This window comes from Miniopterus natalensis, chromosome 2 (assembly GCF_054644295.1).
Source record: "Miniopterus natalensis isolate mMinNat1 chromosome 2, mMinNat1.hap1, whole genome shotgun sequence".
NCBI classification, from domain to species: Eukaryota; Metazoa; Chordata; class Mammalia; order Chiroptera; family Miniopteridae; genus Miniopterus; species Miniopterus natalensis.
In genome coordinates this window covers 50,648,280-50,671,205 of record NC_142082.1, presented here as the reverse complement: position 1 = coordinate 50,671,205, position 22,926 = coordinate 50,648,280, and the positions used below count along the sequence as shown (strand labels likewise).

The following is a 22,926-nucleotide window of genomic DNA, read 5'->3' as shown; positions in this document are numbered from 1 at the left end:
GGCATCGCCCTGACCGGGAAGCGAACCGGCGACTTTTCGGTGCCCTGGCCGACACCCACCCCCTGAGCCACACCAGCCAGGGCAGTCCCATTCTTTTCTTGCCCCCTCTGAACCCTAGGAACTTAGCCTCTGCTGTTTTCTTGCTTGCAAATTCGCTGTCTTTCCTGCTTAAGGAAGATTCTCCAGGAACTCATCTGAGTAAGGGTTTGGCAGGCTCAGTTTCTGCAGGTACCGTAGGCACCTTCCTCCCAGGGTTTTCTCTAATTGTGTAATTGCTGGTGAGCTCATTTGGGTTGTAACTTCTTGAAGGACCTCTAGGTCTCTTTGCTGCCTATGTTTTTCATTGGGGAAATCTTCGGTAGCTTTCGTGTGGTATCTGACTACTCTGTGACTGTGGATCTGTTTTGGGAGAATGTAAGGGAAGTAGTCAAGGTTTGTCTTGAGGTTGTGAGAACAGGCTTATTAAAATCCTGTCCTTCTGGAAGTTTGTTTTTCTCAAGAAAGTGATGTTTAGTAAGACTTAATTTTATAGGGAGATAGCACGGGTATTATGGCTATTTTAAGATATTACTAAGAGGAGTGCTTTGTCTTAGCTACAGTTTTGCAGATTGGTTAAATGTGTGGGTGTATATAAAGGTATATATATATTCTTACAGATGACTGATATGTATTCAGTACCCTTAAGCTCTCATAGGGAAAATTAATTGAATATTAATAAAATTGAAACTTTTATTGTGGATCCCAAACTTATTTTCCCTTTTCCAAACCAGTGTTTTAATGCCAAAATTTCATAATTTATAAAGTCTTATGTATCAAATAGTCAGAATGGTCAGCTTCCTTAAGCTTTCTCTGCCTCTTGTACATTTATATTTTATAGAGTTGTGAGGGATTAAATAAAGATGTTTGTAAGGCAGACATAGTAAAGGCTTAAATTTTAGGTCTCTTTCCTAATATATTTGAACAATGTAAATGGCTTTTTTGGATAATGTAGAGAAAGTAATGTTAGAAGTAAATTAACCAATTGTTGAAAGTTAAATCTTTTGGTACTTCTAAGTCTGCATTCCACTGGTATAAAATTAGATAAGAAAGACTAGAATGATATATTACCCCTTCCCCCCCAAAAAACCACTGAACCCTGATTTGAATATGCAATATTAGACAAAACTCAATATCTTGCTTGTTTTTTTCTCTTTTGAAAATGGCCCTAACAAAGTTTGTTGTTTTGTTTGGAAGCATCTGAGGATAGGGGCCTATTCCTCCATTTTATTCTAAATTGCCAGTGTTTAATAACTTCTCAAACAAGTTTAAGTTCTGAATGTTTGGTTTTTGTGATTTATTAATTTGACTACATTTAAGTTCCTTAAATGAGCAAAGAAAGTAATTGAACATTTGGTGGTGTAAATGGTATGCGCGTAGCTGAGCCAAGAAAAAAAATCACATGGTGGTGCTCATTCAAATCTTAGTTCTGAGGGTGGAGATTTGAGTCTGATTTGTTCATCACTCTCCCCCTCTCAGTGGCTGGAGTAGTTCCTATCATATTGTAGGTGCTGAATGCTAATTATTGAATGAACGGATATGGCGTAGAGTTTTTGACCTAGTAGTTAGACTTAGTGCCCATAACGCCTCATCTCTACTGAGCTGCGTGATTACGAGCCTGCCACTTGCTTCTTGTGTTTTACTTAGTAAGTGGGGACGTTGAGTAGACTTCACAGAGCTATTAGAAAGGTTTCAGGAAATGTCAAATGTGAAATTACTTGAAAAAATGTGAAGTGCTATATAAATATAGAGACACATTCCTAATATACAGTTCTTTATTCAGAAACTGAACCAAAATATACAGGGTGTCCTCTTCATTTAGCTATTTATACTTTATAGAAAACTAATAGCATTTTTGTCTTTGGGTGGTGGGTGGTGTCTGTTTTCTGTACCTATAAATAAAAATAGAGTGAGGAATCTTAAATGGAAAATTTTATGAGTGTAGTTTATCTAAGAATAGTAGAAAATTCAAGACAACCTCGTTAATCTATTTCTTCTTAGGTCTATATGTATTTTCTGACATGCTTTTCTATATTCTTCCCCACTTCCTCTACCCCTTTAGAACATAAGTAACAAACACCCGTAGAACTTCCATGAATAGCATTAACTCACTTGATATTGTAAATTGGAATAAGACTAACCTAGAGTCTTTGCTAAGTCCAGGTCATGAGGCTGGGATGTTAACCAAATAATGATCCAAAAGCTTATCTGAGTAATTTGAAACACCCAATATGTGGCTCAGTTAATTTGGGGCCAGTTAATAAAAGCTTATCTTGCCTTAAGATACTTGAATGTCCATAACTATTGAATCAGGACAGGTCACGTTTGAGAAGTGTGGGTATAGTTTTCACAAAAAGTGTCGCCCTGCACAATTACTATCGTGGGTCATGTTTCCCTGTGACTGTCTCTCATCTCCTCTGGGATTACGCTAAGCAAGGGTGAATAGATATTACTTCGTTATTGAGTTTTTCTGTTTATCTTCCCATGATACCTGTTCCCATTCTTGTCTCGGTTATTATGATGGGGTATTTCTCTCTAAATTTAGCCAATGAAGAAGAAAGTTGTTGACTAATCCAGTGCTCTGAAGGTGGCCTTTTCATTTGTAAAAGCCACATAGATTAAACTGAGACATTAAGAAGCTTGTTAAGTGTCCGTCTCCTGGAACCTGTCCAGCCTCTCCTTGCGTGGCCCAAGATACTATCTCCATCAGTTCATGTTTCTAGTCTTGAGGTACTCTGTCAAATTTGGAACACAAAATTAAAACTTAGTCTGTGCAGTTCATTTTAGGTAAGCTTTGTAAAGGATTCCCTTTCTCATTGGAAAAGTAATCTGGAACCACACTAAAATTTTTGTGTAGAGACAGGGTCTCTTGACATTTGCTATTATTCCCATGTTCTGGAAATGGAAGACACATTTTCATGGCTGTGAGATTCTGTCACACATTTTCTTTGTTCTTATGTTCAGAGTAGCCCCAGTGCATTTGCTTCACTATTGGAAATGTTAGTTAGTGCAGATAGTAACAAATAATTGAGATTGTCCTCCTATGAAATTTGCAGTTTCCATCTCGTGTTTCTGTGTAGTTTTTGTTTTGCCTTTCTACTGTGATTTGGAAGGTGTTTATTAAAATAAGCAATGACTTGCCTTGGCCGATGTGGCTCAGTTGGTTGGGCATTGTCCCATGCACCAAAAGGTTGGTTCGATTCCTGGTCAGGGCATGTGCCCAGGTTGCTGGCTTGATCCCTGGTTAGGGGGCTTGCAGGAGGCAGCTGATTGATGTTCTGCTCTCACATCAATGTTTCTCTTTCTCTCTAAAAAATCTACAAAAAATCTTTTTAAAAAATGCAATAACTTATGGGAGTACACATAAGAATATATATAATTGATATTCTATTTTGTTATCTGCCTCAATAAGGAAAAAAAAAAAACAACAATAGAGATTCTCTCAAAGTAGTTGTTTACTGTTTTCATACTACTCTGATAATTGATCAAATTAGCCTTCATGGCAGTGAATTTATTTTGGTAGCTGTTCATGCCTGTTATTTGGGACCCCTACAAAATAAATTAGTTTATGCAAGAATTTGTACTCCTTTTCTGAAACATTGGGCCTTGATCAGAGAGATGATTCGAATGCTAGATCATGAAATAAATGCATTGAGTACTTGCTGGTGCAAGCACAGTGCTAGATACTAAGGGTACAGTGGCAAGACAAACTCAATGCCTGGTTTTTGGAGCATACAGTCTAGTACAGGAAACATTATAAATATAGCAGCACTTGCTCTTTTTTTCTTCATTTTCTTTAAAACAAGTATGATGATGCTAACAGACCCGAGTCTGAGGGGTATGGCCAGGAAATGCTTTCTCAAGGTTATGACATGTTGAGGAGTCATCAAAAGATAAGCAGGCACCTCTATAAGAGGGGCAGGGAGCGGAACAGCTCAGAGCACAGAAACAGCATGTGCAAAGGCCCTGAGCTGGGATGAGACTCATGATGTGAGAGGAACTGGCAGACCATTGTGGTGGGAGTTTAATGGAGGGAAATGAAGACGGAGAAAACATGAGCTGAGCGGCTCTACATGAAAGTAGAGAAGTACGCAGGATTTTCAGGGCAGTTAAGGATTCTGGACTTTACCTTAAGATGGTTGAGAGTCCCCTAAATAGTTTTAAGCAAGGAAGTGACATGATTCTGGATAGGAGAGCTACATGGTATTGTCTGAATTTTATGTGGCTAAACCTTTTTTGAAATCTGCAAAGATGTGGGGAGTGAAATAGTGATTTTAGAATTTTTTTGGAATGTGAGTAAAGTTAGGCTTCAGTATTTTTAAAAGGGGGATTCTTTAATTTAGATAAACTTGGAAATTCTTTGTTTTTATCACTAGTATTCTGAATTTCTTGCATGATTTCATGTGAGAAGTGGTGGTTTAAAATATGGCCAAACTCTGCATGATACTTAATTTACTTTGAAAACATAAGGCTTTGATATTCTCATTTATTTATAATACATTTATTTATAATACATGGAGCTTTAAACTTTTATTTAGTAACAAGTTTCATGTATTTGAGTTTTGGAGCTCTTGTGAGTTTAATTTTTTTCTGCTGTCATAGCTGTAAGATTGTAGTTCAAGGAATGCTGTGTGTGTGTGTGTGTGTGTGTGTATAAAAGTATGTCTTTTCAAATTCAGATTTATAGTCATGTGTGCATTCATATGCTTGTGTGTGTATACAGTACATGCTGTGTGGTTGTGTGTGATCTGCCGTTTTTATAACATTTTAAGATAAGGAATGTTGGGTCAGTAACAGGATTTTCTAGCAGTAGGAATTGTTAGCATGTGCTACAGATCATGACTGCAAGTGGCGGGGCTCTCCAGTCTTCAGGATGAAATGAGAGATACCTGTTTTCAAAGAAGGTAGAGAGATCTAAGTGTGGGATTTCTACCACTGCTTGAGAAGCAGTGCTCGAGCTAACTTCAGATGCCCACATTAGACTGAGCAGGGTCTGGGAGAAGTAGTAGATGGATGTCTAAAGCAGCCCAACCCCTAGGGTAAAGCCCTCCCTACTTTATATTCTGGGGATCTTCAGCCACGCTGGTGTTGCGTGTCCAGCATCATATGGAAAGTTTGCTGTGGAATAACCCACCCTTTACATTGTGCCCGTTGCCAGTTTTCTAAGTTAGAGGCCCATTGGGGTAATACCTGTATTGGTGCAGAAGAAACTCATGCTAGTTAACGCTAAGATGAACTTAGTCTTTATTCATAAATATAAACCAGTAACCGGTCTTACTTCCTTTTTGGGAAAACTAACAGCAAGAAAAATTAATCAGAGCCACTGACTTTGTAGGAAATGAGCACCTTAGGAGTGCAGAGTAATTAGTGTGCTCAGATTTAAGACAGTAATACCCTTTTTTAAAAAAAATATGTATCTTTATTGATTTCAGAGACAGGAAAGGAGAGGGAGAGAGAGAGAGAGATAAACATCAGTGATGAGAGTCATTGATCAGCTGCCTCCTGCACGCCCCCTACTGGGGATTGAGCCCCCAACCCAGGCATGTGCCCTGACTGGGAATCGAACCGCTGATCAGCTGCCTCCTGCACGCCCCCTACTGGGGATTGAGCCCCCAACCCAGGCATGTGCCCTGACTGGGAATCGAACCGCGACAGCCTGGATTGTAGGCCGATGCTCAACCTCTGGGCCATGGCCAGCTGGGTGACAGTGATACACTTTTAAAACAAGAACATATTGCTGGGAAAATAAGCAGTCAAATCATTTTGAAGTCATTTTTAATTTCTAGGAAATATTAAAAGAATGAACAGGACTAAAAACCAACCTGCTCACCTGAATTAGTCAAAGTGATCTCCCAAAAAGAGAGGGGAAAAAAGTAGAGAAGTTAGGGGACATGAGGACAGATGCAGAACCTCTAATTTTAAATAGGTTTAGAAGCAGGAACAGATAATTGAGAGGAAGAAAGTAGCAATAAATAAAATTTCTTTGAGCTGAAGAAAGGCAAGTCCTCAGCATGAACTAGGATAGATGAAGAAAAACCTGCACCTAGACATCCTGGTTGAATTTCAGATTTTCTAAAGTTAAAGAGAAAACCTATTTCTTCCTTTGAACATTTTTAGGATTATCTACATTTTTAGGATAACAGACCTCAGACATTTCATTAGCAACACTGGATGCTAGACAAAAAATGAATATTTTCTCTGAAAGTTTTGAAAGGAAGTTACTTTCAAACTATAATTCTATACCCAGGCAAAACATAAATTGTGCAGCAAATGGAAGGGGTTTTTGGTTCTGCAGAGACTTAGAAAATTTTACTTTGTGTACTCTATTGGTGCAGAAGAAACTCATGATGGTGGAAGGGTACAAGGAAAAAGATCCCTGAGATCTAGAGAACAGTGGCCACCGAGATGACCTTGGAGGCGCCAAAAGATGAAATAAGGAAAGCGTTGCATCTGTAGCCTTGTGATGCTCTCCACCTAGCGGTGAGGGTCTAGTGCCAAACAGTTGCTTTTCTTCCCCTTGGTCCTTTTGCAATATTAAGTTCCTCAGGGAATGATACTTACTACCTCAAAACACTGAAAAGCCACGTTTATGTGGTTCACCATCGAATGATCACTTTACAGCTGTCCTAATCACAACTATAGAATGGACTGAGAATGCAGTAATCCGCGACCATGCGAAAGTAGAACTGTCAGATCTGGAGGTGGAAGGGGCAGGTAAGAGTGTGTGTGTACTAAGTGTCTAACCTTTGCACTGTGGGGAGTCAGCTACCAGCAACGTGGTATTGGTTTTTCTCCTTAAAGTTACACTTCTAGACACTAACTATATAATTGCCCCCCAGTTCTAAGACAAAATTCCCGGAAAGCAAGTCTGGCTGTTTTAGACTTTTATGTATATTTTAATGTTCTTCTATGTGCAGATATTGTAATAAAATCATGAAAGTGGTTAGTTGTAGGGCCCCCCCCAAAGGCGTCTTTTTGTGTGTCAAAACTCTTTAATTTATTTTTACTTTCTACCACCTCTCAAGATTAATGGATCAGAGGCCTTTTCTGCCACTATAATATAAGCCTCATGCATGCCTTGTGTCCCCCACTGCCCAGGAGGTGCTGAATAGAAAGGATTATCCAAATTTGTCTTCTATTCAGGAACTTCTAGTGCATCCTGATAGCCTACAGGGCTTGGGTTTCCTACCACACTGTGCATGGTCAAGATCAGGAGACTCTTACTGGTTATCTGGTTTGTCCTTAGTTTTGAGGGGAAGGGGGACCTACTACTATGAGACATGAGATAATCTAGCTTGTTTCTTCATAGAAGTAGATTCTGTAGCATCTTTCTTAACTCATCATTGCACTGTAGAACCTGGATGTTGTTCTAGCTGGGTGTCACAGCTGGCGTTGTGGCCATAGTCCAGTGGAAAGCAGCTGTCTAGAATCTGCATGACAACATCACATCACTGTAAGATTATTAGGTCACTCTTCCCTTGTTCTTTTCAGGGTAGGTTACTACTTTCTCACATACCCCTTGTCACATTCTGTGACTGTTTTCACTGTCCTTAAATTTGATTTAAGCCTTAGCAGTCAGCCTAAGGGGAAAATGGCTTCTGTAAAAGGGAGTGTTTAAACATGCCTTTGAAGTGTAATTACTACTAAAGTTAGATTTTTTTTAAAAAGTCTCCCTTATTAACTGCAGGTGGGAAGTCTGGTGGTGACCTGTGAAGCAGTAGAGATCACTCTGGTCCTGGACGCCACTGTGTTTGGTCCGTGTGTGCTTAAAGTTCTTCTTCAGTTTGACCAGCAATTAAGTGAAAACAAGTGGACAGTCCATAGAGTTTCCCCTTTCCAGCCTGCACTTTTCAGCTTTACTCTTAGACCATGTCCCTGTTGGAGAGGACCCACCAAAGGATCCAGTAGCGGTAGTGAGAGAAGAGCATTCGGCAGGTGGTCTTGGGACTGGTTAAGGTCTGAGAAGTAGAGGGGATTTAATGCTTTAATTATGATGACTACATACTTTAACCAGTAAGATTACTTTAACTGTAAAGACCTAGGAAACATTTGGCCTATTAAATTCAGATTAAGAACTATTATAAAACTCTGATCCCTATGGAATAAATCTTATTAAGCAATACTCTTTGTGATGAAATTTTGTAACTCTCATTGAATAAATATTTATTAAGCATTTATCTGCCCATCATTGGAAGTATATAATCCCTTAGTTACTTTCAAACTTAGTATGTTTTAAAACTTAATCCTAATGTTTAAAGTGACTTTCTTGATTAGCTGTAGGTATTATTTAAATGGATATGTGAATGCTTTTACTAGATGTTTCTTAAAGGTGGTATGAAGTCATATTTTTGTAAATTATTACACTTTGAGTGAGACTGGACGTTAAAAAATATAGAGTAAGTGTTCTGGGGTTATACATGAATATATATCATGGTTACTAATTTTAAATCATTACATTTGTCATCGTAGGTCGAATGAACTAGAACTGGGAAAAGATTCAAATTAACCCATTAGATTTTTCTAGCTATAATTTGAAGATTGAGAGACTCAGGGATTATGACCAATTTACCCTGGTTAAATACTAAGTATACCAATTAGGAGCATCGTTTACTAGTTCCTTAGCCCTTCTCTTTATATGAATACACTGGCGAATGCATACCAGTTAAATCTTCTTTACTTTGTGTATGCCTGGGAAAGAACACTATGAACACCTGCTTTAAAGTAGTAATGGGATGGGCGTCCTAGATCCCATATGCTTATTTATCAGGTCCTGGGGAGCTGTGGAGAAACTAATGCTGCTCAAGTTTACCCAAGAAAAATAGTGGATCAGATAAGCTGCAAGCCATATGCTACCGCTCCAGGGGGCTTGCTCAGGTGGGAGCCGAGTCAGCCGTGCTTGCTTAATGTACACTTGTAGTCTCTCCAGAAAACTTACACCTGTCTGTGCAGAGTTTATAAGAGTGAACCAGGAAAATACTGTCTGCCTGAGGTCCTTAATTCCCTTGTCGAAGGTTAGCCCAAACATCTGAGTGCATCTATGAGCCAAGCATTTCTGTAGACCTAGGTAGGTAAAGATGTAGTGTGCTCACCTAGGAAGTTTATGTTAGAAAGCCTGGCTGTGAAAGTTAAGGTCTTCCCGCCCTGGTGGTTTGTGGGTTTAGGTAAAAATGCTGTGTCTGGGTTAAACTTCCTGCCTGTATAAGGGAGAAAAAGAAGTATTAAAAGATTAGCTGATGTCTCCCGTCCCTTCACTGATCTCTGTAACCATTGTTAGTAAAGGGCCATGTAGTTGAACTCCTCTAATTGTTTGACTTAGAACTGACTTAGAACTTATACCTGTTGTATAAAGAAAGAACAAAAGGATTGAAAGTTTGTTACTCTCTCCTTGCTTCCTTTCCCCCTACTTTCCAGGACTCTGGTAAGACGCAAAGATATGACCTTAGGCTGTGGTTTTGAAGAAGCCATATTTCTGAAAAATGTGGCAATTGGGACATTTGTTTCCTCTGAGATAGTCTTTGGATAAATAAGTGACAACAGTTGACCTAATCTGATCAATTGTTGAAAATCCAAGGTTCAGTTCTTTGCCTCTGAGTTGGTAACATTGCAGGAAAGACTAAGTCTGTGCAATTGTCTAGATAAGATATATGCACCCCTATGTTCATGGAAACATTATTTACAGTAGCCAAGATACGGAAGCAACCTAAGTGTCCATCAGTACACGAGTGGATAAAGGATGTGGTATCTATGTAACAATGGAATATTACTCGGCCATAAAAAGAATGAAATCTTACCATTTGTGACCACATGGATGGACCTAGAGGGTATTATGCTAAGTAAAATTAAGTCAGTCAGACAAAGGCAAATACCGTATGATTTCACTTGTATGTGGAATGTAAAAAACAAAATAAACATAAAACAAATAGACTCATAGGTACAGGGAACAAACTTATGGTTGCCAGATGGGAGGGGGTTGAAGGGCTGGGTGAAAGGTGAAAGAATTAAGAAGTACAAATTAGTAGTTATAAAATAGTCATGGGGATATAAAGTATAGCATAGGGAATATAGTCAGTGATATTGTAATAATTATGTATGGTGCCAGGTTGGTAGTTAGACTTATTGGGGGATTCACTTCATATTTTACATAAACGTCTAACCACTATGTTGTATACCTGAAACTAATATTGCAGGTCACCTAGCTTCTAGAACATTTCTTCAGAATTTATAGAATATTTTTGCTACAACTTACTGTAACTTTTCAGTGGTTTTTAAGAACTGCTTCATAGTTTGAGGATGCATGTAGCACATTTTTGTGTAATATTTACTGCAGCCCTGCTTATCACCCTGTGGCAAACATCTTTTTTCAAGTGAGAACACTGCAACACTCCGATGTTAGCCTGTCAGGCTCCAACTCTGAGCACCAGCATATGGCAGGATGGAGACTGGAGCGCTGGTATCTGGATTCTTAGTCCAATGTCCTTTTAGTCTCTTCTTGGTCTTTATTACAATACGTTATGAGAAATTGCAGTGCTGAAGTATGCTATCAGCCATCATTGTGACGTCCCAACACCTGACATACCCTTGCAATAAAATTCTAATCCTGTGCATGTTTCAGAGTGAATGTTATAAAACTGGCCAGGGGTTGGCAAACTACAACCATATTTGGCCTCTGCCTGTTCTTGTATGGCCCCTTTCACATTAAGTGGTTGAAAATAAAATCAAAAGAATAATATTTCATGACTCATCATTTTTATGAAATTCAACTCTCATTATACATAAAGTTTTATTGGAGCATAGCCATGTTCATTCATTTCTGTATTGTCTGCGGTTGCGTTAATGCTGTTAATGCTGTGATGGCAGAGTTGAGTAGTTGCAACAGCGACGGTACAGCCGACCAGCAAATCTGAAATACTAACTGGCTGCCCCTTTACAGAAAACATTTGCTGACTCTTGTTTTAGCCTGTTGCCCTGATCTTTAATTTTCATTGGCATTGAATACAGCCATCTAACCCCTACAGACCCCTATCTCACTCTTTTGACCAAGATCTCATCTTAGATTTCTAAAATTTCCTAGCAGCAAAATACCTTCAGTCACGATGGTTTTTAAAAAAATTATGACTAAGCTGTTCATTCACTTTGACATCTCTGTAAACAACACGCCCACCACAGCTCAACAATCTCATAAACTCATAAGACATAAGTTCCCTTTGCAGAATTATAAAACAGACACTTGCTAACATCTTCAAATTTTTTGTTCAGGCTTAGTGTCGTTAGAGGCATGCTCTCCAGACTCACCTAGGCAATCACTGCTACTTGTCCCAGTGGTGGCCAGGCCAGTCCTACTCACAGGTTCTTTATTCCAGCCCCTGTCTTCACAGCATACTTACTGCCTGCTAATTTACAGATAAGAGCCCATAAAACCTACCTCCATCTCCTGCATTCTCTGTATCCCTACTGTTTTTGCTTGTTTCAGAGAAGAAATAACCCTCCCTTTCCCAAGGTGTCCCCTCTGCCTTCCCTCTCCCCTCCGCCCCATCGCTCTGTCCCGTTCCTTCTGAGCTCCAGGCCGTACACTCCCCCTTTCCTCATTCTAAAAATATGCAGGCATCCTTTATCCTTAAAACTCTCCCCCCTTCAGTGTCATGCGCCTCAAGCTACAACCCTATTCTGTTCTTATAGCCAAATCTCTCTAAAGAGAGTCATTTCTTTTTCCTCGTGTGTCTGTTTGACCTGCTAACTCTGCTTCCTGCTGTAACTCTGTTGAATCTGCGCTCAACTGTCTAGACTCCTGTTTTATTAGCCCCCATCCTATAGGATGTCTCTGCAGTAATTCCCCCTATTAACTGTCACTTTCATATCAAAACTCTTCATTATCTTTTTTCTTATTGGGCTCCACCCACCCTTGGGCCTCCTGAATTCTCTGTCTGTGACCCGGCTCAGTCTTATCTGCTGGTTTTCCCTTCATCCGCGCTTGCAGGTTTCTTCCTTATGGCCCTCCTCTCTCCTTTACTTTCTCCCTGGGTGACTTATTGATGCCTGTGGCGTCATTTGACATCTGTTTGTCCATGTACCCTGATCTCTCTAGCCCCCTTCCCTGAACTCTTAACTCCCTACTGGACACCAGCACATAGGCATGCTTTGTAACTATCTTGATGCAACTGTTTTTTTCTTTCATTTAAACATGTTTATCTTATGCTCCTGCTCTGGGTGGATGGCATCAGTGTCTTAGAGACCGTGGCGTTAGCTTTGGAATCCTCCTTTTCTCCGCTCCCTGTATTCATTGGGTCACCAGATGTCTCCACGTTAGCTCAGATGTGGCTTAACATGTTCTCACCCAATGTCCTGCTAACGCTTTAGTTCAGTATCTTGTGATGTCCCATCAGCTCTGCTCTGAAGCCTTCTAACTAGTCTCCCAGTCATCAGTCTCTGCCCAATTAGTTTATTGTCTACATGGCTGTGTATGTTGTCTTCATAAAATACTTATCTGGTCAAGCCTTTCTCCGTCTCAAGATCAAAACACAGATTGGATACTAAAGCTTATACTGTAAGTGACAGTAGAGATTGAGCCTCCCAGGCTCTCCGGCCCTCACCCTCTCACGTGTGCCCTGTGCTCCAGTCCTAACTACCTTTGCTTGTCCCTGACCCGGCACTGCTCTTGCATGCCTCCGTGGCTTCACACGTGTTACTCCTGTCTAGGATGGTGGTGTACCCTGCGGGATAGACTCCTCGGCCTTCAAGAACCATGTTAGACATGTATGTCTTCTGGTGAAGTCTTTGGATTCCCTCAAAATCAATCGTTGTCTTCACTCTGGGAGTACTTCATGGGGCTTTCACTGCGCTTACCATATGACATCACACTCATATCTTCCTTGCCTGTCTGCACTAGCTGGTCTTTAGAAATCGGAATGGGAAGAAGGGGAGAAGAGCACCATATTTTACACATCTCAGTTATCTGCAGCACCTGGTGCTTTGTAGGCACCTTGGTGGGTGCTTACTCAGATGAATTTTAGGGAGCAGGTGGGAGCATAGGGCTAGGCAGGTTTCCCAGAGTGACCGAGGAGCAGGGAAATAACTGTGTTCCGTGTGCATCTATGAAAGGGATTTGGATAACTACTGGAGACTGACTTTAATTTTTTTTTTTTTTTTGGTATCTGTTGGTAAATGTGGAATGAAGGCATGACTCTGCATGTGTCTGTAAATGCTGGGTTTCCAAATCATTCTGGAATACACCGCTCTTTTTTTGCTCTGGTACACACACAAGGTTTTGCTTTTGAAGATTTAAATGATGGTTGGCTAGTTCCTCAATGCAGAGCCTGGGGTAGGGAATGGTGAAGGAGAATGTGAATTTGGGTAGCCAAGGGGAGAGACATGAGCAAGGCGATACAAAACTGACTTATTTAGAAACTTCTGTGAAGTTTAGTAAAACAAATCTAAAATTTGCTGTTAATGAGTTTCATCAGGCTTAGAAAGGAAACATTTATAGGGCTGCTTCACACTAATTTTTTCTCACTGCTGGGATCACTCCACCCCTCTGGAGGGGTGACTGCAGATCACCTGCTTTGCGTGAGACAGGCGATAGGATGTGGCAGATCAGAGCGAGCCATAGTCTCTGTGAGCTGCAGCTTTGCCTTTTAGAGTCTTATTCTTAAGTAGAAAGGAGAAAAAGGGTAGAGGTAAAGTAGGGCTTGTTTTCTACAATAACTTCCCTGTGTCTTAGGCTGGTTTGGCTGCTATAACAAAATACCACAGACTGGTTGGCTTATAAACAGCAGAAATTTAGTTTTCAGTTTTGGAGGCTGGAAGTCTGAAATCGGTGCCACCATGGCCTGGTGAGCACCATATTTTACACATCTCAGTTATCTGCAGCACCTGGTACTTTGTAGGCACCTTGGTGGGTGCTTACTCAGATGAATAGAGAAATGAATTTTAAGGAGCAGGTGGGAGTAGACTTCTTGTCATATCCTCACGTGGAGGAAGGGCCTTTTGGTCACTGTGAAGCCTCTTTTATAAGGGCACTAATCCCATTCATGAGGGTTCCACCATTGTCTTTGGGCAATAGGATTTTAACATACAAATTTGGGGTGGGGCTCAAACATTCAAACCTTCCCACCCTGATTAGAAATATGGCTGTAGTGTTCGGAGCCTCAAGAAAGAGTAAGAGTGGTGCTCTCCAGGACGTCCTCACTCAACTCAGACCAACTTGGATGCTACATTATTAACAGGTTTATGGAAATTTCGCTAAACACACTTTCAGCTGTTTTGTGAACAGTTTCTTTGATTGTAAGAAATGTTGACATTTCAAGACTTTGTGGAAACTTTGTTGCCTTCCTGCATGGATTACTGCCAACTAGTGTTCTTGGCACAGCCCTTTAACTGTGCAACCCAGCGTAGTAGGCACTAGCTCATCCTAGATGGTGACTCCTGTTTAATCTTGATGCCTCAGTTACACCAATCACAGGTCCTAGCCATTAATAATATAAAATCATTTAGCCAGAATTCAGAAGATTCACACACATAAAGGTCAACAATTTTGTAGTTACTAGAGGTTTTTTCTTCATTGAGCCTCTAGCTGGCCTGAAATGTCTCGACTAACCTTTGCCTTCAAAGATACTAAATTATAGTTACAGTAAGTTTAAGAAATTGGGCAAAATTATTTAGATGTAAAGGTAGGAATTGGTGGAATGGTTTGAAGTAAGGAAATGTTGGTGAAGTTGTTGAGACTTTGACCACAATGAACATTTGTTGATTGCGCACTGTGTGCGCCAGACATTGTGTCTATTAGGTACTGAACTGGCTGTTTCTATAGTGATAAGAGTGAAAATTATTGTTTCTAGAATATGTTAGTGTTGCTTTATTTTTAAACTTTTAGCTGATCCAGTACTGACCTTTGGATAAGGTTTTCACTAGATCAGTTATTTTTCCTTCTATGTGAATGATCATATACTGCTTTCTTAAGTTTGATTTTGATTAACACAGGGACCTATGCAACAAGAATTTGAATACTTATTGTATTTACTATGAATCTAGGCAGAGATGATCAAGACATGGTAGGAATCTCGTTGTGGTCTTGGAACTTTTTTTTGTGGCCAAAAGAATAATTTTCAGTGTGGGGAATTAAAGAAATTTAGATTCTTTGTTAAACCTATCATGTCACCTGTCCTTTGTGATTTTTCATCACTTGATATTATCATCACTGGAGTGTCTATCAAATCCATTTTGGAGGGTAATAGCTTGCTTAATGATGTACAAAAATAACTACATAGATATGTTATTTTTCAGGTGAGGCAACTTTGAAGATGTACAATTATAAATTAATGACTTTTAGACACTCTCAAATTATTTTTTGCAGAAAATTGCACAATTTAGTAATTTATAACATTTATCTTAATAGAAAATGCTCATTAAGCAAGGGAGGCAAAGTAGGAAGTTTAACCAATATGAGGATAATTCTTAACCCAGAAGTTTTGGAAACATTCTAGAGGTGGGCATGGGATACACAGCAGTGCTTACCGGTGCTAGTGAGATGACCTGCAGCACCTTTCAGATCTTGTATTTGTTGAAAAGCCACCGTAGTGCTTAAATGGAAGAAAGTAACAGAATTAAAATAATGTATGAGTAACACAGCTTTGGTAGTAATGTTCAAAACAGGCGTGGTGAGGGCAGTGCTGAGGCTGGGAGTCCACTGAGAAACCGAGTGTCTTAGGGAAGCTCCGGTAGAACTACAGACAGAAAGCCGTGTTCTGGGCGGTAGATTAACTTCAGGCATTTGGGAAAGAAAACCTTGCCGAGTGTGGTATGAAGTTTAAGCAGTGTACCGTTATGTTTGGCCCCAACTCTCTCCTATTCTAGGGGTCACAATTAAATGAAAAGCACATAGTCCATCCACCTCCAAGTGCGAGAAGGCCTTTACAAAGACAGAACTTTGGGTTAGGAGCCGAGGAAACCATCACAGTTGTTCAGAAGTTTATCACCCATTTTCCCCTTTAGCAGAGTTGTCTTCCTTCTTAGGGTCATTTTGGTCATCACTGAGCCTCTCAAAAAATTTAACATCCTTATGTAAAAACACCAACCGTTAAATTCATTGATTGGAAAACATAAAATCGCCCTATGAAAAGTTCTTTTTGTTTTATTCTCTGTAAAAATGCTCCCTGTTACAGGTCTTCAGCTACACAGTGAAAGTGAGTGGGATGCCGGCTCCCGCTCCCTCCTCCCCTCCAGGGCCACCTTGGGCACTGATGTACATCGTGGTGTTGTTCCCTTGCCCGCACAATGACCCTCCTCCCTCTTCCTAAAAGCCTCCCAGGCAAAGGACAATGCGGAGCATTCTCCCTGGCAATAGGCACTAATTGTGCCTTCGCTGGGATCTTGCTTCATGGCCAGGATCACTGTCATTGTGCCGGGAGGCTGGGGCACAGTGGTTATTGTGCTGAGCAGTGAATGCTGTTTACTGGGGATGCGACGTTGCCTGCATCTGCGGGTGAGAACACGCAGTCACTGTAATTTGCCTGGCAAATGATCAGACTGGTATAAAATAACAGTATCTGTTAAGCAAGTTAGCAGTCACAAAGCACCATTGATTTCTTTTAACATAGAATTTTTAATGAGAAACTTCTAGTAATAGAGATTGAAGATGTGAGAACAGCTACCAAGTATTTGTTACATATTAACCCCTATTTTTCCGTGCATTTCGGGATCAGGTTACGTATCCAGAAGTTAAGGAGCTGGGGCCCCCCTGCTCCGCACACCTCTGCTCTGGCTCAGACTGAGAAGAGCGGCTTAACCACAGTTAATTACATGTTGGATAAGTGACATGACATGTCGACGAGGAACTAGGCTTCACGGCAGTGTCCCCTCCATGAAACGTATGAATTCTGAAAGCGTGATCATTGCGAATGTAGATGCTTCCTTGCGTACGGTAGTTCTTTCACCTATGTGAGGAAAAGACTTTTTGCTTAAATGTAGTTGTTGTAAAGGGATGGTACTTAAACCTCAAGAATCTTGCTGAAATGAAAGGAAACATTTTGCTCTTTTAAATAACCTTGGTGACATTTTGCAAGGATCTTAAAAATCCCAGTTTTGGAACTGATTATTTTCCTGACAAACCACATCCCGTGGTTTCTATCTTTCCACCCCACTGCCCATTTTTAAACACGTTTCAACTGTTTGCTCATTAGCAGTGCTCATTAAAAGCGATTTGGGAAATGCATTTCAAAGCAACCCTTTTTGTAAGTTTTTCTTCAAGTTTTGTCAAATTTCCAGCAAATATAAACCTATTTATTGCTTAAAGGTGAAGTTAAATATAACCTAATTTATATATTTTATTTATTCTCAACCTGCTGAGTACATGACTAAATGATTGCTTTCTAGGAAAGTGGATTTTGACTAGTGCAGTAACTTGTATCCCTTGAAGGGAGAGGAAGTGATGTTTGGTGTGACTAACTCAGGTTTTGACAGTTTGGGGTCTTTTTCATGATCCTGAGAACTTTGCAGTAGCAAGGGTGTGGTAATTTTGGAGGAGGGAAGTGCATTAATTTGCCAGATGAAATAATGTAAGAATTAGATTATCTGCCCATTGCAGGTAAAATTAGTTTTTGTTCCTTATAGTATTAAAGTAATAATATGTATAATCCCACCTTTAAATGTTATAGGAATAGTTATATTCAATATGGAAATTTGGAAAATATTTCTATAAAAAGAAAGAATCCAGTAGATCACCACTTAGTGTCTATACTTGCTATCAAGAATAGCTGTCAGTGCCCAGCCGGGTGTGACTCAGCGGTTGAGCGTCGACCTAGGATCCAGGCGATCAGGGTTCGATTCCCGTTCAGGGCACATGCCCGGGTTGTGGGCAAGGCAGCCGATCAATGACTCTCATCATTGATGTTTCTCTCTCTTCCCCCCCTCCTTTCCTCTCTCTGAAATCAATAAAGATATGTTTAAAAAAAAAAAAAGAATAGCTGTCAGTGAATTTCGCTGTATATGCCCTTCTGTAACCTTGTATCATTTTGCATAAGTCGTGTTTTGGACTCAAGGCCATTCAGAAACACACTAGTCAGTTTAAGTTTCTTCCATAATTTAAGAACAGTTTCTATAAAAATTTTTATCAACATTTTCTGAAATTAAATGGGTTGAAAGTAAACCTTAGGAAAAATATAGGACTGTATATAGTTAATATTAAGAACATTTCCCACAGTATCTAAAGAGGATAAGTTCCTTTGAGTTTTTAAAATTTTCATTGTTATACAGGAATGTTGGTTTATTCAAGGTGAGACATTTACTTTTTCTTAAAGGAGGTATAAATATGACCGTAATTCACAAATTGCCTTTTTTTTTAAAACATACTTTTCCCTTAGGTAAGTGGAAGTCAGTTAAGATAGTCATGAAAAGTTGCTTTGTGTTTTCATTTTCTTAACCTCTTTCCTCTCCCTCTGGCCTCCTGGCATATCGCTAACCGCTGCTGTTTGTTTCTGCTTCTGTGACAGCTAGCCGATGGCGGAGTCTCTTCTCTTCAAATGTCTCAATGGCTTTTCCTTATAGTCCTGTTGCAAGACTCAGCCCTTATAGCAATGGCATTAATACTCCCAGCTTCTCTAAAACCTCAAATAAAGCAATACTAACACCTGAAAGAACAGGTAATATTTCAGCTTCTTCACTAGCTGCTTGCTTTGCCATTTAGTTACCAAACCCAGCTTAAATATCCATCTTTCATTGAAAAGCCTGAGGGTAGGTAATCTTATCACAGTTTGTGCTGCACACTTACTTTGGGTGCAAAAAAGGCTAATGTTAATTTGTACCTGAGCACCATTAATCTGCTCTCCTTTGGGTGGAAGGCGGTCGGTCTTCCCTAGTTAGCAAAAATATATGTGTATAGTTAAAACGTTGCCAAGTGCTGAATGTGCTTTTAAAGTGAAATGTCAAGTACAATTCAAGTATTTTTAATTATGATTCAAGAATATAAGGATTTTATATTTTGTTCATTTAAATTTTATTTTCCTGGCAGTTTTTTTTGCAGCCCGGGCTACCTGGAAAATAGATGTCTTAGCTTTTTATGAGATGAAGATCTCGCTGTTTCCTTATTTGTCTCAGTATTGGCTCAGTTCCATTCCTGCAATTTTCCCCCTTTGGGTCCTCTCTTCCTCCGTTCTCTTATCTCGAGCCACTGCATTTTCACTTTCATGAGTGACTACAAGTCACCTGACTGCTCTACTCTCAATTTCGAAGGTTGTGTAGATGCTTCTGTGTATGCATGTTTGCCTTTTATATGTCATATTCTTACTCATTTGTAGCACTATTGATGGTAGCACTGTTTAAAAAATGGACCAGATTAAAATTTAATTTTAAAATATATAATAATTACTGACGAGACAAGTATATCTGCTTATTAATTAAAGTGAATGTGGATATGTATTCTTATACAATGCCTTCAGATATATGCAGATTTTAGCATTAATGATTTTCTTTCTTATTGTGGTTAAAAAAACCCCCCACCATAACGAGATCTATCTTCGTTATAGTTTGTGTTGGTCGCTTTTTGGTGACATTATGGAAACAGGACAAAAACTGCTGATTGTTGATAACATGAATTATAAAGCATAAAGATATTAGTTCTCTAGACTAAATAATAAATATATGTCCTTTGTTTTTTAGGTTACACCTCCAGGGGCTCCCCTCTCAGTCCCCAGTCTTCTATAGACAGTGAGCTGAGCACTTCAGAACTGGAAGACGATTCCATCTCCATGGGATATAAGTTACAGGACCTCACTGATGTGCAGATCATGGCTCGTCTGCAAGAAGAAAGTACGTTTTTTAGACCAGAAAAAATTTTAAACTAGAGGCTTCTACTTGAAACATAAGGGTGTGGGGAGTTTTCAGGTATTTCTTCCCAGGTAATGGGCAAACAGATTCTTTCTTGCATTCTGTCCTACTCTGTAGGTGGAGCAGTTAATGCTTCTCACATTCTCATGAGCATCGTGTTAGGACATGTTCTGATCAAAATGCATCAATACAAAGACCATTGCCGGAAATAGTTTGTCAGTTTCTTCAAAACCAAACATGCATTTTCCACAAGGCCCAGCACGTTTCACTCTTGGGCATTTTTCACAGAGCAGTGAGAATCTGTGTTCATACAAAAACCTATACTGAATGTTCATAGCATTTTATTTGTAATAGTCAAAACGCGAAATGAATTCTGATGTCTCAGTAGGGGAGTAAACAAACGGTGGTACCTCCATATCGTGGAGCACCGCTCACCAATAAAAAGGAACGAATCATTGATTCATGTGACGTCTTGGATGAATCTCCGAGGAATTATGCTCAGTGAAAAAAGATCATCCCAAGAGATTGTTTACTATATATTTTCATTTATATAACAGTTTAGAATGACAAAATCTTAGAAATGGGCAGATTAGTGGTTGCTTAGGGTCAGGGATAGGGTGTGGGATCCCAGGAGGGACATGACTGTGATTGTAAAAGGGCAACACAAGGGATTTCTGTGGGTTTTTGGAACTGTTTAGTATTTTCACACGGGGGGGGGGGAGGCACTTAAAATTGTATAAAACTTAATACTAACACATAGACACACACATGAGTGTGTGTCTGGAAACACCTAAGATGGGTTTGTGTCAATTCTGGTTGCATGTTCTATAATTTTGCAAAATGTAACCATTGGGGGAAACTGGGCAAAGCACACAGGGAACTCTCTCTGTATTTCTTAGAACTGCCTGTGAGTCTCTAGTTATCTTGATAAAAATTCAATTAAAATGCATTGATATACTTCTCAGAATAATTATGGAAGAGAAGATAATTGGAAGTGGAACAATTTATTCCTGGGTCTGCAATAAAGTTATAATAAATAATCTGAGAGTGAACACTTCAAGGATATTTATGGCATAAAAAGGCACAATGTGATGTAGATCACAGAACGGGGCTAGGTCTGTTTTGCAGCTATCTTTTCAGGTCAACATAAGTAGAAACACCAAGTATCATTTATGCCTAACAATTTCCTGCTTTCAGAATTAGTCAAGGCTACTATGAGAGACATGGATTTAATAAGATACATTTTGAGGGCAAAAGTGATTATTTTTGGTCATTATTTAGTAACAGTAAACAGCAACTCTTTCTACATCTATATGGCTAAAAGATTGGATATCAGTTTTCAGAAGTAGTCAGAGAGAGGCTACTTTTAAAAAAATTGTGCAATGAGGTGAATAACTAGAAACTTATAGTTTGACTATTTTTAGACAGTTATCATTTAGGATGACCCAAAACTATTGCAGTATTGAAGTGTCAGTATGCTTTGAAAAAGATAATATTAGTAGCAAAAAGAACAAAAGAGAGGTGACCTTGTTAGAAAATACTTGCACCACACATGTTGAACTTCGCTTTGACCTTGAGAGTTGGGGTTGGGAGCAGGAGTTCCTACTTGGGCAGAGATCTGATTAATTGTCTAATTCATAGCAAATGATTTATAATGATGATGAATAGTATTTCCTAAGCAGCCTTCCTATGTATCTCTCTCAAGTTCAGAAGGGATCATTTGGGGAAACTGATTGATGAATTATAACAGTATATATTTAATCTTCAGTGCAATTGGGGCAATCTTTTTGTAAAACAGAATGGTTTAATATTAGACACCTGTTTGGTAGGTAAGTGTTTCCACTTTCTTGGGATTTAATAAACTAAGAACAAGATAATGGGTCTCTGTTTGAATCACTGAGCACAAATTTTCCTCTACTATTTGAACTTAATTTTTGCTAGATTGAAAACATCTCTAAGATAATACTATTTCTTGCCCAGCTGGTGTGACTCAGCGGTTGAGCATCGACCTGTGATCCAGGAGATCCTGAGTCGATTCCCGGTCAGGGCACATGCCCAGGTTGTGAGCTCGATCCCCGCTAGGAGACGTGCCGGAGGCAGCCGATCGATGATTCTCTCTCATTGTCGATGTTTCTCCTTTTCCCTTCTTTTCTCTGAAACCAATAGAAACATTTTTAAAAAAGATAATACCATTTATTATTACTTTGTAGGTCTCAGGCAAGATTATGCTTCCACGTCAGCATCCGTGTCAAGACACAGTTCCAGTGTGTCACTGAGTTCAGGAAAAAAAGGGACATGTAGTGATCAAGAATATGATCGGTTCAGTCTAGAGGATGAAGAAGAATTTGATCACCTGCCGCCACCTCAGCCGCGTCTTCCGAGATGTTCGCCTTTCCAAAGAGGAATTCCCCACTCACAGACTTTCTCCAGCATCCGGGAGTGCAGGCGGAGCCCCAGTTCCCAGTATTTCCCCTCAAATAATTACCAGCAGCCACAGTGCTACTCACCTCAAGCCCAAACTCCAGATCAGCAACCAAATAGGACCAATGGAGGTAAGTTATGGTGCCCTTTTGGTATTTGATGTGCTCAAGAAATGGTTGTCAGCCCGGCCGGGCGTGGCTCAGAGGTTGAGCATCGACCTAGGATCCAGGCGACGGGTTCGACTCCCGGTCAGGGCACATGCCCGGGTTGTGGGCTGCAGCCGATCAATGACTCTCTCATCACTGATGTTTCTCTCTCTCTCTCCCCCTCCTTTCCTCTCTCTGAAATCAATAAAGATACATTTTTATTTTGTGTTTTTTTTTAAATGGTTTTAAGGTCAATGTAAATAGTAGGTAAACATTTCCTGGATTTATTCAGTACACTCTCAAGAGCCTATCCGTTTGGTCTAAATTTAAATTTATAATCTACCGACTTCTGATTGTATGTCCCAGATTTGTAGACGTAGAGCTTCAGGGACGCCATGTGCTGGAGCTGGCACAGAGTGAGCCATGCACGGGGCGTCTTTACGTTGTTGCCAGTTCGCCTGTGGGGCGGGCAGGCTGTGCGTCTCCGCAGAGCCGAGGCTGGGCTGCCTCC

At 39.9% G+C, this 22,926-nt stretch overlaps 1 protein-coding gene across 2 annotated transcripts in view; it reads left to right on the top strand.

Moving 5' to 3' along the window:
* Positions 1–22,926, top strand: part of SLAIN1 (SLAIN family member 1) — a 59,050-nt gene that overhangs the window by 19,673 nt on the left and 16,451 nt on the right. Inside the window, exons 3-5 of one of the 2 annotated variants that reach the window (XM_087814287.1) lie at positions 18,516–18,665; positions 19,681–19,830; positions 22,059–22,400. In XM_087814287.1, coding sequence (XP_087670413.1) covers positions 18,516–18,665; positions 19,681–19,830; positions 22,059–22,400 — 642 coding nt within the window. The remainder of the gene's footprint in view (positions 1–18,515; positions 18,666–19,680; positions 19,831–22,058; positions 22,401–22,926) is intronic. The other variant, XM_087814286.1, reaches the window with a different exon arrangement.